Below are 18,462 nucleotides of genomic sequence, written 5' to 3'. Positions count from 1 at the left end.
AGCACGTCTGCGCTTGCGGCTTCCCCAGTAGTTTCCTGAATTTGAGCACACATCTATTGCCAGAGGCCATCAGCGCTCCTCGTATAACAGAGAGGAGGACCAGTTGAGGCCACAGGGTGTCATAAATCAGTGACCTCATCTTTAGTTCGGACTCCATCAGGGCTGCATTTCTGCCCACACCTTCTTCTGAACCACCGGCACACGTTTTCATTTCATCCAGACATCAACGGCTCTGTTTGTGCACTGGCTACCGAGTTGAAGAGCTGGTTTTGTTTACAGATTCAATCTGCTAACTGCAGATATGGCGCTATATGACTGGTTTGTTGGGTTTTTTGCGTCTCCCAGAAGAAAATCTCTCTGGCTAATGGTAAACACTAGATGGTGGTTGCATGATGTTGCACTGAGGCCTGAAGTGTCATGGGCCAGAGCCTACAAAAACAGGAAAGTCAAGCTGTATGTGACTAATCATACAGCAGATTTCACAGCTCTTCAGGCATGTCTAATGCAAACACCAGGCCTTCTGTATACAGACTTGCAAACACACCATATACACACCACACACAAATCCGTTAGGGGAAAAGATGACGAGATCCTGTTAAATGTATAGAAACAATCTGAAAGGTTTCAGGGGGAACATGGTTGTCAGCCTGACTCATGAATATTAATTTAATGAAGTACTTTTACACCCCATAAGTCCTAGCTCATTTGCTTATTATTCAGAAAGACTACTCAGAAGTGAGCATAATTCATTTTCTCCTGAAGTTCTGAAGTTATATTTCGGATTTAACAATTTCACTTCTGTAATCATTCATTTATTTCCTATTTGTAGCTAAATAATAAGTATTTTTTGATATCAGTAAGTCATCTGTGACATACACAACTCTATACAACATTCACACACCATCATACACTCAAAAATTCCCAGAATTGGTCTTTCATAAAATTAAAAAGAGCAGTAGCCTTTAACCACTAGATGTCGCTATAACACACAAAATATGAATTCTGAATTCTAGCACCTCTTGTATGCAAAAACTGAAATGAAATAATTAACACTTGCGTAATTTCTTTCTCAGATGGTGAGATCTCACTTGTTATATTATGGAGAGCTGTACCAGGCTGAGAGAGGCTTCTGTAAACACGTTCTGTCTGAAGCCATAACTCATTTCACATACCACAGAGAGAGATATCCCTGACACTGGAAAATGTAAACAATCACTTCAGTATTAGCTTCCATTTAGGTGGGACCTGTAAGTGGCATGTGATGATGCATCTCTGTTGCTAATTCTCCTGATGTGTAGGCCTATAAATTATCTGTTGAACTCTGATTTTAGAAGCAAAGTAGAGCTTCGGTGTCCTTTTCCTCCTCCCTGAGCCTCTGCATGTTTACACACTGCCTTTAGATTACCAATCAGGCTATCTGCACTGCCGTCGTCTCCCAGGACCCCATAACACCCTCCAGCAGCAGCAGAACTTCAGGAGAGGGTCTCTTACACCCAGACCGTAAGGGAGTTCACAGGAGCGGCTGGCCAATAGTGCTTCTTCTAATCCAGAAGAACTGCGGTAACGTCTCCAAGATGCTTGAAGAAACCTTCCTGCAAAGCTACCTGAAAAACTATGCGCAAGTGTACCTGGACAAAAGCCGTTTTAAACGCAAAGGGTTATTACACCAAATATTGATTTGAATTAGTTAATAGAAGTTAAATCATAAATAAATTCAATTTGTTATTTTATTTTTGAAAGCATTCTCACTTTACAGCATTTTAACACAAGTGCCAGTACTTTTCACAGTACTGTAGCTTTGCAGGAAGGTTTCTTCAAGCATCTTGGAGACGTTCCCGCAGTTCTTCTGGATTTAGTTTGCCTCAGTTTTTTCTGTTTCTTCATGTAATCACAGACGGACTCGATGATGGTGAGATCAGATCATACCGGCTGTTGTCAGACTCCTTGTGCATACACAAATCTCACTGGATTATTACAATTAATGGCAAAAAGAATGTTTGGAAATGTAAACTTATATATATATAATTAGATTTATAGATATGTAGATTTATATAATTTGATGTTATTGTATGTATAGTCCATACAATATAGTCCACTGTCCACTCAGTTCTTGCATTGCCTTTTGTGCACCACAAGGGAAGCTGGTGTAGATAAATAAGTCAATTGTTTAAGTTTAATTTCAAATGGGCGCATATCGACCGCAAAGGTCTGAAACCTAAAATAACAAATGGGACACCCTACGGTCTCATGGACTTAACGGACATGCGCACGCGGCAGCCATTGTAAGTCCACAAGACCTAAAGTGCATATGAAGTGTGCCATTTGGGACAGGGCCTTCCTCTATGCTCTAAATCACTCACAAATCTTTTGACAGTTCAACAATCTCTATTCAGTTTTCGTAAAAATATTAGTTGTTTTCATGCCTTTTGCAAGACATTGCACAATTTCATGCTTTTTATCTTCAGAAAGATCTTTCTTCCTCTTCATATTGCATGAAAACTGTGACTTATGCCTTGTCCAAATACCCACACTTGCGGTCTTGGCCACTTGAGAGCACTAGCACGTGTCAGGAAGTAAGTGCGCAAGTCCCATGTCTTAAAAATGCCAAAGTGCAGTGCCCTTAATGCACACTAAACCCACACTATCTAAGTGTGGCTAAGCGTATCCCATCATGCATTATGTTCGGGATACCGAAATCGCGAGATGTGGAGTAAAACATGAATTAAATTAATTAGACAGCTACATATAATTATGTAGTAAAAACATAAAGTATTGCACATTTTATTGGTGCAAATATGGTATATGTGTAGGCCTATTTTGTACAACATTGGCAACTGTTTTGTCTTAATTAGAAGCACCACAATTTTTAATTTGTGTCTTCTGTTAGATACATAGCGACTACTGAACAGACATGTAGAAGTTTATTTTAAAATGCAAAGTATTGAAAATATAACAAATAAAAGCTCTGTAAACACTTGCATATTTTGCAAGACTATAAGTGTGTCCCATCGAGTAGCCTAATCAAAAGTTATACACACACTTGCAGTCTTTATGCCTACTTGAACACTTGGGCCAAATAGAGGAAATACGTCATGCAAGTAGACAATTGGTCAAGTGCAAAGTGTGGGTATTTGTACAAGGCATTACTTAATAATGTGGAACAACCTCTTTAAGTAGGTTTTCCATTGACCTAAGAAGACCTGGGAAACTATTTAACAAACCTGCCTGAGATTGATACCGTTATCTAAAAAGATATGAGAAATAAAACAAACGAGTGTGTGTGTGTGTGTGTGTGTGTGTGTGTGTGTGTGTGTGTGTGTGTGTGTGTGTGTGTGTGTGTGTGTGTGTGTGTGTGTGTGTGTGTGTGTGCGTTTGTGTGTGTGTGTGTGTGTGTGTGTGTGTTGTACTGTATATGTGGTTTATGACACAAATGTGTATAATGACATGGGTATGACAACATCAGCATGTCCTGTGTCCACACTTCCTGTGTTCTCATAAACCAAATGGCTTTAAAAAAACATACTAAAAGGTGTTTATTGAAATTCACAAAATGCAGAAAGTTTTGTGTGATGGGTAGGTTTAGGGGTAAGGTTAGTGTAAGGAGATAAAGGAGAATATACAGTTTGTACAGAATAAACCATTATGCCTATATGGAGAGTTGCCGTAAACCACATGTGTGTGCTGCATGTATAAAAAAAGTATTTAAATACTATTTTACCATTTACTAAAAATGTAGTTATTATAATAATTCTTATTATTATTACTATTATGCATCACAATTTGAACCAGTCATCACAGGTACTAATGGTGCAAACACGACCCCCTCAAAAACAAAAACAACAAAAAAAAAACTGTTAGCACTTCAGTTTAACAGCTCACTTCACACCCCAAAGCTTTTTATGCCCTACCTTCACAAGATATTGTTTGCATGTCAACAGGAAGGCTGTTTCCGCTTTAAACGTGCACACACCAAAGGGGTCCTGCTGAAGGGTCTTTTTGCTTTCATTTACAAGTTTCACTGTCTCATCTTGTTTTGGCCTTTTGTGAAGGAGTTTTATAAAGTACATGGTGTTTTATACATCTGAGGCCCTGGTGACAACTCTGCTCTTTTAGCTGATGTTGACAGACAAGAGACGCTGTTAATCCACAAGGATTTAAACACCCTTGGTATATTTAGATTCGTCAGTTAATAAATAATAAGATTAAAGGATATTATATATTGATGTAGTAATATATAATCTGCAATATGCTATTCAAATTCAGGGTCAGCACCTGACTGTACCAAGTGCGATGTGTTTATCTTAAAGGTGCGGTAATGCACTATAGCCCAACGAATATGGGCAACAGGATATGATGTCCTCCTTTAGAGCAGGGGAACTGAATTTCGTTAGCCACATAGCATAATTGCCTAAGTTATATTTAAAACAAAATGACTTAGGCAATTATGCTATGAGGCTAACGATTTAATAAATAATAAAAATATTCAAACTTAAAAATATGGAAGCCCATTTCAGCTGCATAAGGGGAAAAAAATCATACTTTGGCAAATCCTAATTATGACATAAAAAGTCAAAATTATCAAATAGAAAGACATAATTCTGACTTTTTAATCTCAATTCTAATTATGACCATGTCATAATTTCGATTATCTTAATTTTGACTGTCATAATTATGACAAACGAATCGGAATTTCGACTTTGTCATAATTATGATTAAAAAAGATGATTTTGTTTTATGTGGTGGAAATGGGCTTCCATACAAAATGAGTGCAAGAGCACCCACTCCACGTAATTCACAAAAGTCCCTCAAGGACCATCTCTGGGCAGGCGTCAGTGGAACACACAGAGGGAGCGGTCGGGTTAGTGAGTAAAGCACGGCAGGCCCTGAAAATCCCTTGTGTGGTCCATGAGGGAACGCTCCTCTTGCTCCAGGAGGAGGAGGCGTACTGCTGGTAAATCCATAAATGGTAAATGGTAGACATCAGAGCCAGCGGCAAACATCAGAAGGACTAACTAAGGTAAGGCTGTTCCAGGCGGTGTACATGAGTGCCCGGAGATCGACTGGATCTCACAACTCTGAAAACGGCAGATCAAATTTTGAAATAGGCGCTATATTTCAAAAGTAAACCACAGATTTGAGCTTTAAACAACTACATTCTCGCCTGAAAAACTCTTAAAACTACATTTCTTGACACAATAACAGTTTTTTTTATCCTCCTCTATATAGACTTAAGAGTCACAGAGAACATGTTTAGTGAGTCTAAATACAGCAAGAGTTACAGTTTCTGGACAAGACTAGACCTGATACCATCCCTCGAAAGGATCAATCACATCGTCATATTTCATTGTTTGTATGACTTATGAATGACTTATGAACCGTGCCATTCTGAATTGTCCAATGCCTTTTGTTTTCTATTCTCATTCTATCATTTCTTTTATCTTTCACGAGTAAAATATAAAAGAGAGGAAGTCATAAAGCTTAGCTGAATGAAGCATGATGAAGTTAAAATTTGTAAAACAGTGGGTTGAAGACTTTTTTTTTTTTTTTTTAGATTTGAGGAAGTGGCTCGAGTTTGGACATGTATTTAAGGAATTTTTTACTGTTAAGTTCTGTGAGAACACTGCATTATGGTTAATCGGACAGTTGTAAATATATTATATTATAGTCCTCACTTGCCATCATCACAAGTCATGGTCAGTGTAGACATCTTATTTCATTTGACACAAATGAAAATGAAACTACAGTCTGAAGTAACAGAATATAGCCTGGAAAAAAAGGTTGTGGGTACTGTCAATCATTCACCAAAAATTCCAGAGGACAAAAACATGGGTTGTGAAATTTTGATGTGACCGAAGACCCTAAAACAGTGTGACCTATTACACATACTGCACATTTACCCCTTCCTGTTTTTCATCACTCTTAGTCTCTCTCTCTCTCTCTCTCTCTCTCTCTCTCTCAACAAAAAGTACCATATGATTACCACAACTTGACAACAAAATATAATATGCAGATAAACGTATAGTCACTATCATTTTAGTCACAATATTATATAAATATACTCAAGTATGGTTTCTGTAAAAATTACATTAATGATGATTTTATGGTGTGTTAATAATTTTTAGCAGTAAATCTCCAAAGACAAAACAAAAGGCAAACAAGATAAAATTATTGTTAAGACACTTTCATTCAATATTTTAAAGTTTAGGCTTGGGTATAGTGACAGAATCTTTTGAAAAGAGTTTAATCCTTCAAAAAGGGATGCAGTTAGACATATTTAATCTCATTGATAAAATCTCAAATCGACCTACAGTATTAAACCCATTAAACCCAAGTTCCTTCACAACAAGTCATTAAGTCGCTCCCCAAAACCTTCACCCTCTCTCTTCCCCTCTGGTGCAATGATCTGCCAACCTCTGTCTGATCAGCACAACTTTCAAAAAGCAGCTAAAGACACATTTCATTCGCAAACACTTACTATTTCAAGGCACTTACATACAAACACACAAAATTATTTTCTTCATTGCATTTCACCTCTGCTCTAGCTTTCTTCATAGTCTAGCTTTCTAAAAAAAAAAACTGGCATTGTACACTATGAATATTGTTAGCTCTGTGACTAATTGCTTAGTTCCTGTTTTGTATCTCTCTTCAGATATAAGCATCTGCTAAAATGCATAAATGTAAAATGCATATGTTTTTGATGCTGTTAATACATTATTAATGTACATTTCTATGTCTATGCAACTAGCGATGTGTGCTAGAACTACATTTCACATACCCACATTAAGATCATGCCGATTTGTGGCTTTTCTCTTTCCCAGTTTCTGCCAAATCCATTATAGACCCACCTGGACTGATGTCTAACTATCTCAGAAGTGATCTGGGACTTGCGCTGTGAGATCACGGAGATCATAAGGGTCATTCCTCATATATTTATCCTGGCTCTGGCTCTCATTCAGGGCACCAGGTGTGTCAACTTAGATAAAGGATAAAGGCCGGTATTATATACTGTATTAACTTTTGCGTGTGCTGCACAGTGCTGTTTTTTTTCTCTACCCACCAGAACCTCTCTTAGAGTCCTTGGCACATTTACAAAAAGCCTGTGTGCTGACAGTGCAGAGCACACCACAGCACTGATACAGAGAGTTTCATCCACACACACAGCTCTCTTTATTGGCTGTTGTCAAAGCCTGATGAGCGGGTTCCCTCTTCCAGTCAAAGCCTATGGAAAATCCAGCCCTGTCAATGGAAAACCTTACAAACGCACATTGCTCTGCAGCACCATCGCCTCCAGGGACAAAAGTGGTATAGCGTAAATGCTATGTCTGGTAAAAAAAAAAAAAAAGTAAAAAAAGAAGCGAGATGAATCCAATTTTAACTACAAAATGTGTGAAGAAGCAAAGTCTCCATAAGTGACAGATCCCTGCTAAAGCAACAAACACAGGACCACTGCCATAAAAATCTTACAGAGCAATGGAAAAGAGCGGAAAACAGACTTCAGCATGTGAGAATCTCTTTGGGTCGTGTCCCAAAGGTGGCGTGCCGGTCTCTTACCTGCGATTTTGTCTCCCTCCATGGCTAAGCGCACACCCTCCTCTGCCACATGTAGCCTGTCTCTCCTCCAACCTTTTTTTGTTGGACTTCCTGTTTCTCTCCCAGCGCACCAACACTTTCTCCTCCTTGTTTGCTTTCCCTCGCTCTCTTTTGGCTTTTCCCTCCCTCTCTCTCTCTCCTCCTCTCTCTTTAACTCTACTCCAATCTTCTTGGTTTAATGTCTTCCGTGTGCCGTAATAATGAGCGGATGCAGAATTACGGCATGCCCATGTGCTGATCATATGGAGCGTTCTTGCTTTTTTGCTTTTACTGTCCTCTCTTATGTGTCCGTCTCTCTCTCTCTCTGCGTCCTCTGACACTGAGGCAGCATTGTGTACAAGATGGAAACCCAAGGCCATGTGATATGAGTATTTCGTCCCAAAATATCTTCTCTCAGCGGCTTGAGGAATCCTGGACTGCCCTCTGATTTTCCTCAGGGCTCTGGTGAGTCACGAGAGAAAGGTCGAGGAGATAGACGTGACCAACATCACACCCCTGTGATCGAAAACAAACTTCTGAACACTGACTCAGACCGTAGACAAACAGTTTCATGCGCTGCCTGCCGCTCCTAATTTCAAGTACAGCCAAGACACACAACGCAGATTCCTTCGTTTTTCTTTGTGTTGCTCAACGAGAGCAAATGCAGACCTCTGTTTGAATGCATTTGGAGTCAGGATGATGTGTCTTTGTTCAGGAAGTGGGAATGACCTTTGGCTTTCCTTTCTGGGGGGTTGCAGGGTCATCTGGCAAAGCAAGCAGCTGGGAGACGAGCCTAAATACTTGTGAAGAAATACACCAACCAAGATCAGGCTCCCTTGACTCATTGCATAAATACATAGATAGTGTACTCTAATTAAATGACCTATTTATCAATAATATTCATACTGATGCATATAATAAAGAAAAGATAGCAAACGCCAATATGTTATAAGTTGACAGATGTCTTGCACTTGTAGCCTGGTACTTTGTAAAGTAGTGATTTGTAAAGCATTCTCCCTGAAGGCCTCTTAACACAGGAACAATACTGCCTCTATGAGAGTATTCAGATCTACACCCACTGCCAAACTCACAGCCTTAAATTCCCAAACACATGACATTTCAGCCCTCAAAGAGAGGTTGTGTCATAGTATTACCATAGCAACAGGCTTTGCTAGCAACATACAACACACTCCAGTCCACTCAGAAGAGCTAGCAGATTGATAATGCTGTTTAAAATACTCAGAAAAGTGATCACTGGGCTTGATTAGTAAATAACTGAAAGTAATAGTTATGAATAATTATGTTTTTATATGGATTTCCGTCATTTCCGACCTAAGAAGTATGACCCATGTGAATCATGAAAGGGCCTTTAAACAAATACTAAACAAACTGCAAAATGCTGTATTTTCAGATATTTCATGCATGGATTGCATCTGACAGCACTTCAAGAGCTAGCAACACTGTGTGCAGGACACCCATCTCAGCCAATGAACACTTGCCAAGCACCAAATGCAAGTAAAAATTGGAGATGGCTAGTATATTAAACAGTTTTACTTGCCAGTTGGTGTGATTATCAAATTGCAAAGGCTGTGATTTAATTATATATAGTCACGCCAATCTGGGGAGGAATCATTTTTTAATGGATGCCAGTGGATGAGAGGCGTTCGTACACTTTAGTGGTTTATGGTCTTTCCGCCAAAATATAAGCTCTATGGCTTAAAATAATAATGATAAGAATTATTGTTATTATTATTATTAAGAACTCAATACGGTCAAAGATGTTTAGCACAGTGTGTGCTTTAAATACAGTTTCAAGGACTTCTGGCATCTTATACACACACATCAGTAGCCAAATGTCTCCTGTTTTAAGTAGACGTTCAGACTCGGTGACGCCAGGATATACTTTCTAATCAACAACATGTCATGTTTGTTAAGTGCAAAGCATGAAGACAAAACATGTTGACATTTTCCACAGCAAGTTAGTGACCAAAAGGCAATACTTCTAGGCTATATATTTTAACTTTATTGTATATTCTCAATTATATATATATATATATATATATATATATATATATATATATATATATATATATATATATATAAAAGAAGCGTTACAACTTCACACTTACATAATTAGGAAAAAAGCAAACTTGACACTACATTAAAATAACAAAAACTTATAACTTAAATAAGACTGATTTTTTTTATTAGTATTACAGTTATTTTTATGCTTCTCTAAAAAGTTATTTGTTATGTTTTCTGATGGCTGACACACATTAGCACCGCCCCCACCCCCAAAAAAAAAAAAAAAAAAAAAAAAACAAGCACATGCACATAGGCTACCTGTAACCACACATACACAGTTTGGAGAAATCTGTTTTAAGTTTTATGTAAGAGTAAAACAGGTTTGAAATTTGCGACTGCCTGGACTGCACACAAACAGAATTTGCTTTAATTAGCATTCTTTCTCTTGTGTGCGTCATTCATGAGCATGTGTTTATGTGTATGTTTTGTTCGTGAAGTCTGTCAGGCAGATCTCTGGATCTTCAACCAGCCCCCATATGCAGACGTGCTGACTTTGCAAAAGCAGCCTGCGTTTCCCGCTGAGAGAGGATGCTTCAGTGGTGAGATAACACATACACACACAGGCGAGAGAACGCTTCCTGAGACATGGCAATAGATGCACAACAAACGCTCTATGTGGTTTTCTCCTTCTCTAAATATATATATATATATATAACCTTCTTACAAAGAAAACAAACCAAATATACAGCTGCTTTAACCACTACCCCCCAAACATGGGCACACACACACATTTAAAAACTCAATTACACTTTACAAAAACACATTTAGGTCTATTTATCATTAATTTAGATCAGTAGCCTATGACTCTAAAACACTGATTCTCTACTGGTTTTGCTTCAAGATCCATATTACACTGGACGTCAATTTGAAATCCACCATGGTTCCAAAAATTGTTTATCGTTCAATCACTGGTGGCTTTCAAATGAGAACTTCAAAAACACAAACAGAACAATATAGCAACATAGACAGACAACTAGACAGGACTAAACACAGGGCTTAAGTACACCACAAACAGAGGAACTAATGAGACTAGCAAACAAGACACCTGAACTAAGGACTCTAATCAAATCTGTAACCAAGGAGACAAACAGGCAGGAAATGGAGAGCTAATTAACACACAGACAGCAAAACGCTAGAACAGAATACACACATGAATCGGAACACATGAACACGTGACACAAACTAAATGCCTTACGAGTCATGACAGATTTCCATTAACTGTAGTCTATCTCTGAGCACTCCATGAACAGCTGTGTTTTTAAGATACAAGCATTGTCAATCATAATTCAAATCCTAATGTCCAATGCAGTGGATCCTTTTACCAACGCATACATACACTTTATTTTGTATGTAGTGTGCAGTAATAATAATAAAACTAATAATACAAAATATTATTAGTAGTATTAATATATCTATTATCTAATATATTTTATTTTGAATGAATAACTAACATAATATGAACAAATTGGCTTTCAAACATCTTTTACATTTTAATAGTTTTAAAGATGTTCATCAGCCGATAATTCACCACATTAAACAAACTGTGATCAGCATAATGCGCAAACCATATTTATTCTTGCTGCAAACCCATATCAAATGTAGTCTGGATCCGATTTTTTTCTTGGATAGGTTTGTCCATGGTTGGCATCTGCCTGATTTAGCTGCTTCTTCCAATGTACTCTTACAGTTTGATTGGACGCACGGCATTTGACATCATCAACAACAGAGGTTCCTCCTCCTTTTAAAAGCTAACACATTTTACTATACATAATTGTATAGTTGCATTTTATTATTTGCATTTAACAGGTTTTTTTTCCTCCTGTCCACAGATCAGATCAGATCTGTGGCCCATTTTTTGGTGAAACTACTTATAGTGTATCATCACTATAATCAACAACAGCAAACCCATGTGTGAATGTGAACACTTACCAGTACCAGTACCAGTAGGACTTGTTGCCTCTCCTCTCTCTGGCCTCCTCAGCCTGCCACTGGTGGACCTTGCAATGCCTGTCAGCACAGAAGACATAATAGAAACAAGTATCAGAATGACCTGCTTAGGAGGAAGGATATAGTGTGTTGTGAAAAAACATCAGAGCATTGAAGCTTGGCCCACTCAATTAACGGCATGTGTCTGTAAAATAAAGTCAGATGGGTCACAAACACAGAGACGGATTTTGAAATTTTGAAACAGATTTTTTGCTGTCTTTTGAAATCTAGGCTGGCAATAGGATTCGGCAGGATTGAAGTCAGCATGAAACGGAAGTTGTGATAGTCTTTTCCTATGACTGATATTCAAGTGAAACAGCTTCTCGAACACGAAAAAAAGTAGATTATGGACTTGATTTTGTCCATCAGAATTAATTGGATGGTTGTGGTTTGCAATTGCTGTGATGTCATGTGAGTGACAGGTTGTCCCGCCCTCACGCCAGTAAACACGTCATCAGAGAAGAGAAGAGATGTTGCTGCAAGAGGCAGGGGAAGTTATTTTCATGAAATATTATGAGGGCACATGAATTACAAAACATGATGTCCACGGATAAATCATTTACAGTAAATTTAGCAATATCCCATAGAAAAAACAAATAGAATTGTCAATTTTGATTTCATGGTGACTTATCAGACATGGTGAAGTATCAGACATCTTACAAAAAAAAAGATTCAATATGAGTTTTGCAGTGTGACAGTGTTTATAACTCACGCCAGTGAGATACAGAGATGACTCAAAAGGTCAAACTGTAAAGGCCAAACTCGTTTGCACAGGTTTGAACTGTAATGTAGGTCATGCTGTACATGTGATCATGCCTTTCCATAAGTGGGCCAACACGTCCAGATGATATTTAACCTCAAAATCAAAATAAATAATGAAATAAAACTTGTTTACTTTCATGATAAGTACATTTTAGCTCCTAATTCTTATAACCGTAATGCATAAGAGTCTTGTTCTCATTACTGTAATTGTGGTAGCATTTGTTACAATCACTTTAATTTATGATGGCTGTAATAAAACGCATTATGTTACAGTAATTGTAATGAGAACTATGCAAAAAAAAAAAAATGATACAAGTAAAAAACACAGGTCTTTAGTTAGGTTCAAAAAAAGTTGAACTTCAAAAAAACTGTTTTCGTAAAGGGTTGAAAGGGTTTGACGCAACTGGCTATTTCCACTGAATGTATCACTGAGAGATACCACAATCTATGTGTGAATAAGTTCAGGTCAGATTTTTTAGCTGATTCTAAGAAGTTTGTGACAAAAAAAAAAAAAAGAAGCTAAGACGTGTTGATAAGTGAATATCCTGTGTGCCGCTAACATAGGAAACAATGAAACCACTCTACGCCAGTTCCTACACGCATACCAATTATTCTGCAAAACAGGTGACAAGGCATTCATTTGTTTCCTTTCAGATGTGCAGGTTTATTTATTGTTTCACGCAAATCCCCAGAGACTCTTTCCTGAAACTCTGATGAGTCTCTGAGTCAGTTTGCTCTTCCTGCAGATTAATCTGTCTGTTGGCTTTGTGGTTAAATGATCTGGCACCAATAAAAAAAATCAACAGATATAACAAAATGCAAAAGTAGAGATAGGGTCATTAGCTTTAATAACACATCACTCTTGTGCAAGTCTAACAGATAAAAATAGACTTCTTCAGAAAAACAGTGCCCTCATACTATTATCCACCACTACGTCACTGGTTCAGACTAAACAAGTCAAGCCCAGAGACAGTCATGCATCACCTGATCTTTTGGTTATTTGTGCATTATAAACTCAAGCTGTCTATACTTTTATTTATTTTTAGATAATGTAATGATTTAGTAATTCTTTTTTTTTTTTTTTTTTTTTTTCACATACATGAACAAAATTAACATAAAAATATACAATCTAATAAGTAAAGAACCTGTGAGTCATTTTGGGCTGTGACCTGAGTTTTAAGTCTCATTTTCATCAAGTGACAAAAAGTGCTTTTATCATCTGAGAAATATTGCTAATATTCATCCTTTTTTATTTCTGGATGATGCTAAGAAACTCATTTATGCTTTTATCTTTTCTCATCGTGATTATTGTAATGCTATGCATACTGGCTTGCCTAAGGGTTCTATAGCGAAGTTCCAATTGATACAAAATGCAGCAGCCAGAGTACTAATGAAATTAAAAAGGAGAGAGCATATTACACCGGTTTTAATGGAATTACATTGGTTACCAATTCATCAAAGGATTGACTTTAAGGTTCTTTTATTGGTTTGTAAAACACTGCATAATCTGGCACCTTTATACATTTCAGACTGTCTGTCGAGATACGTTCCAAATCGTAGTTTATACCATCCTCTAGCGCTAATCTTCTGGCACATTATACAGTAAATCATAAAATATCTGGTGGTACTTCTGTTAGCCATTAAGCTCTAAAAATGTGGAATTGTCTACCAAATGAAGTGAAAGAGGCAACTAGCATTCATATTTTTAAAAAAATATGGTGTGAAGTTGTAAGTGTTTTATGTTTTCATGTATGAAAAATGCTATACAAATACATGTTTATTACAAAATTTGTAAAAAAAAATTTTTTTTACTAAATTTAGTCAAAATTATTATTACAACTGTTTTTCCCATCAAGCCCTCTGAGACCCTACTCAGCAAGTCTAAAGATAAAAGCATAATGGTGTTGAAATGCAATAGGCCACAAAGTACAGGAAATATTCAAACAATGGAGGTAAAAAGGCTGGGTGACAAGAACTATGTACAGGTACAATGTATGTCATTCCGTCAGAGTGAGTTCTGTGAAAAGCTGGCAAAATTCAAATGTTATGAAGTGGCTGAAAATGTCCTCAGTTTTATTGACACACTACAGAGATAAGAAAGGGTGAGATCATTTGGGTTGTTTTCTGTGTAAATATGAGGGGTCCCTTCGCATAACATTGCATGGGACATGACTAAACAGGCCAGCATTGCCACATACATACGCTCAAATGTGGGTTGTGTTGCATTATGGCCTACAACTACAACTATAATTTATATAATATATATATATATATATATATATATATATATATATTGCTGCCATTCAAAAAAATAATAATTGGGTGAAACCCTATATAAAGGGAAATAATAGTTTAATTTTGAAATCACTATCATTATGATTACATGTTTCAAACATTGCACATGTTTAGACATCCTATATCACAACCATAAAGAATATGGAAGAAAACATAACCACTTCAAGTTTAAAAACAAGCTAAAACAAAACCATGCCTTTAATTTTCCTCTATAGACCAGTATTCTAATTAAACCAGACACATCAAGAAAGAACAGGACGAAATTGCTATAAATACAATGTGAGCAGCTTAGAGATGTTTAATCTAAGCTTTAAAGCTTAAAGTCGGCATGAAGCGGAAGTTGCGATTTCATTTTCTTCCCTATTGTGAGGAAATGGTGAAATGGTTGGATTGATGGATGGTTGTGGTTTTGCTATTGCTGTGATGTCATGTGAGTGACAGGTTGCCCCACCCTCGTGCCAGTAAACACGTCATCAGAGAAGAGAAGAGATGTTGCTGGAAGAGGGAAGGGAAGTTATTTTGATTAAAGATTACAAGGGTAGTCTACATGAATTTAAAAAAATGTTTTACATGGAAAAGTCATTCATAATAATTGCGTCAATATTCCATAAAAATAGGAGTTGTCAATTTTGATTTCACAGTGACTTTAGGTGTGTAATTTCTTTCTGTTAAAAAATTCATCCATCCCACAATTATTGTATAAATAAAACAAACTGTAGTTGATTCCCCTGAAAAATGTAATCACTGTAAATATGTGGTGCTATCAAAACGTCACTCTGTTTTTAAACAGCCAGACCAGCCTGACGTAGCAACAACGGCTCAACCAGTGTTGAGAGTTTGGGGCGGTTTTATGTCTTTGACCAGTGACAGACAAGGGAAGTTTAGTTTGGATACAATCATTATTTTTTGCAGTTCTATATGCTAGCAGAAATCCGTAGCCTTGCAGGACATGTGACAGTGACTGTAGGCAATCTTTAACTCCACTCTCCTGATTCTTAGCCATACACACCCTGCAAGATAAAGTGGCCATTATCAATCCACGACATTCCTGTGTCCGCATTCAATCACTAAGCTAACAGTCCTGAGTGACAGAGACAGAAGCAGTGAGACATGGAGGAGGTAGGGAAAGACCAAACCATCTGTCAGTTTCAGTGTCAACTCAAGTGCTGTCAAAAGAAACATTCTAGCACATGTGAAATGTGTGACATGGTCCTGAAAATGACTGTGATCAACCTTCCAAGTCGACATACCTCTGAAGAGGAGAGGAATTTCAAAGCCTGGGTTAATTTTACGGGAGATTCGTGTTGCCGCTGACTCACCTGTCAGCTCGACTGTGATGACAGGGCAGGTCAGGAAAGGGGAGGGAGGCAGTGAAGGAAAAGGAGCCAGAAACGGATAAAAATATGTGCTATAGTGCAGAGTCTCTATTGCCTCAGTAATCTCTGTTGGGCAATGATCCAAAATAAAGGATTAACAAAGAGATTCATTCATCCGCTCAAAATTATTCACTTCCAGATGAGACATGGGAGACATTTTTTTTGCATGAAACCTTACAGAATTCCACATGGAAGTATTGCATTCAATCCAACATAAAATTACGTTTTTGCCGATGATCTTCACACTTAACCGTGTCCAATAAACAAAATGGAGGTACAAAATGACTCATAACAGGAATCATAAGTTCATCCAAGCATTAAACTGTTGCAGAAAGAGCTGACAGTGTGTCATAATTAATAAATGATCTGTGTGATGTACGCCCTGTATGCATGAACATGTCTAGTGGAGTCTTGTGTTAGTGTTTGATTACTTTTCATTGTGAGTTACTGATTTACCTCAAGTGCTTAGGGCGTGTTACATGTGCACACTCAGTACTAAGTGTTTCATAATCTTTGAAATATGTAAATCAATAAAAACAAACTTGAAGTGCTTATGACTTTTAAGTGATATTTCAGCCAAAAAAATAATACTCTGTCATGATTTACTCCCTCTCATGTAGTTCCATGTTGTTGTTGTTTGACACCATAATGATTCCTTCAATGGGCAAAAGCAGTTGAAACATTATTTAAAAAAAAGTCATGCAGGTTAGAAACAACAAGAGGGTGAGTAAATGATGACAGAATTTTTATTTTGGGGTGAACTATCATTGTTCTTGGAGTGGGGGCCAAAGTTGTACCTGAGGGATATTCTCTGAATGAGATCACATACACTGTGTGCTGCCAGAGAAATAAGGAGAAAAAGGACTGACTGATTACATGATCCAACATGTGTGTGCTAGGAGTTGGGTGTGCAGTGACAATGACTTTGGCAGGCCTGAGGAAACACTACATTCCTGCCAAATCATTGTGTACACAGAGAGTTCGGCTTATGAGTTTGTCAAGATTATAGGGAAGAAACATGCGGCTGTTCTCAATGGAAGAGCTCTATGTAGAGCCGCAGGCTCCGTTACACAACGAAGGGGAAATGGTGAAGTTAAAACTCTGGGAACAAGCAATGAATGTTTGCCACTAGCACTGTAATACAGGGAATCTAGCATGTTCAGTAAATATGGTCACACAAATGAGTTGATGTGATGATCTCCCTTAGGCCTGAGACACTAGATGATTTTAAAATCTTAACCGATTTTAAAACTGTGGGAGTCCACAGACATAAGGGCAGTTTCATCCGATTTTAAGCATTTTAATCCTCCGAATGCACACGCTAGAAGATTTGTCCGGACCGCGAGATCACACACCTGTCGATTGTAGTAATATTTTCACATTGAGACGAGATCTCATGGAGACTTGCGAGATCAAACGTGACTTAAGAAGAAAAACAAATGGAGGACAATCGACATCGTCAACAGGTTATCATGCCGTGAGTTTTGTTTTACTGGATGAAAAACAAAGGAGAAAAAAATAATATGGGTGATCTTCTTTGACAATACTCCACTTTTGTGGGAAATTTGTGGCTGCCAAGTTTCAGCTATAGAAGCAGGCAACATCCGGTCATTGAAGCTTGCTCGTTCTCATTGGCTCAAGAGTCCTAAAAATCTAACATGTTTGATATTTACGATTTGGGATTGTGCGGGCTCCGGGAACAGTAAAATAATCGTAATGAAACCACACAATTGAGGATTTTTTGGACAAAAGTTGGTTGCAAGAAGCCTCGAACCAGCCTTAATAGCCACGTTTCCACTGTCAGGGCAAAAGCGGACATGCTAGTGCGTACCAGGGCCAGTCGCGTTTACACTGTCACTTCCAGGGCTTGATCGGCCAGTGCCATGGGTTATTTAATATACTAGCTTTTAGCATTAAAGACTTCTAAAATCATTTTAGCTCAAAACTCACTTTCAGCCAATGGCGAGTGTTTGTGATAACTTCTGTTTGTGATCCGATGTGGATTCTGATCATCCTATAAAGCGGAAATGTTTATATGAAATGCAAGCTAACCATTACCACAGTAAACATGGTAAATACGACCGCTTGAAGAAATCAGACAAATCATAAAGGCTATCACAATCGTGTATTTATTTTATCTGTCGTTACGTCTCGTCTCTTTATACCGGACTTTCTGATATCCATATTTAGCTCTGCATATGTCATAAAATAAAGTATCTCCGGTTTTTCGGGAGCTTCCTCTGTTTCTCTGACTGAAAATATAACTGTATTGAACTGTCACTGGAGAGAGTGCTAAAGCTCCTCAGGTTGTATTTTTGGTGGAAAATTTGTAGATATTATCATTCTTTCTAATTGTGATTACAATAAGAAAGTAGGCCTACGTGTAAAC

At 37.7% G+C, this 18,462-nt stretch overlaps 1 protein-coding gene across 3 annotated transcripts in view; it reads right to left on the bottom strand.

Annotated features, from left to right (window-relative positions):
• Positions 1-18,462, bottom strand: part of septin9a (septin 9a) — a 105,911-nt gene that overhangs the window by 85,356 nt on the left and 2,093 nt on the right. Inside the window, exon 2 of one of the 3 annotated variants that reach the window (XM_079887891.1) lies at positions 11,578-11,661. In XM_079887891.1, coding sequence (XP_079744017.1) covers positions 11,578-11,661 — 84 coding nt within the window. Of the gene's footprint in view, positions 1-7,551; positions 8,173-11,577; positions 11,662-18,462 lie in introns of those variants that run through there. The other 2 variants (XM_079887892.1, XM_079887895.1) reach the window with 2 other exon arrangements.

The sequence above is a fragment of the Squalius cephalus genome (genome assembly GCF_949319135.1).
Source record: "Squalius cephalus genome assembly, chromosome: 1".
NCBI lineage: Eukaryota > Metazoa > Chordata > Actinopteri > Cypriniformes > Leuciscidae > Squalius > Squalius cephalus.
The sequence above is the reverse complement of the archived record's forward strand: the minus strand, read 5'-3'. Positions and strand labels throughout refer to the sequence as shown.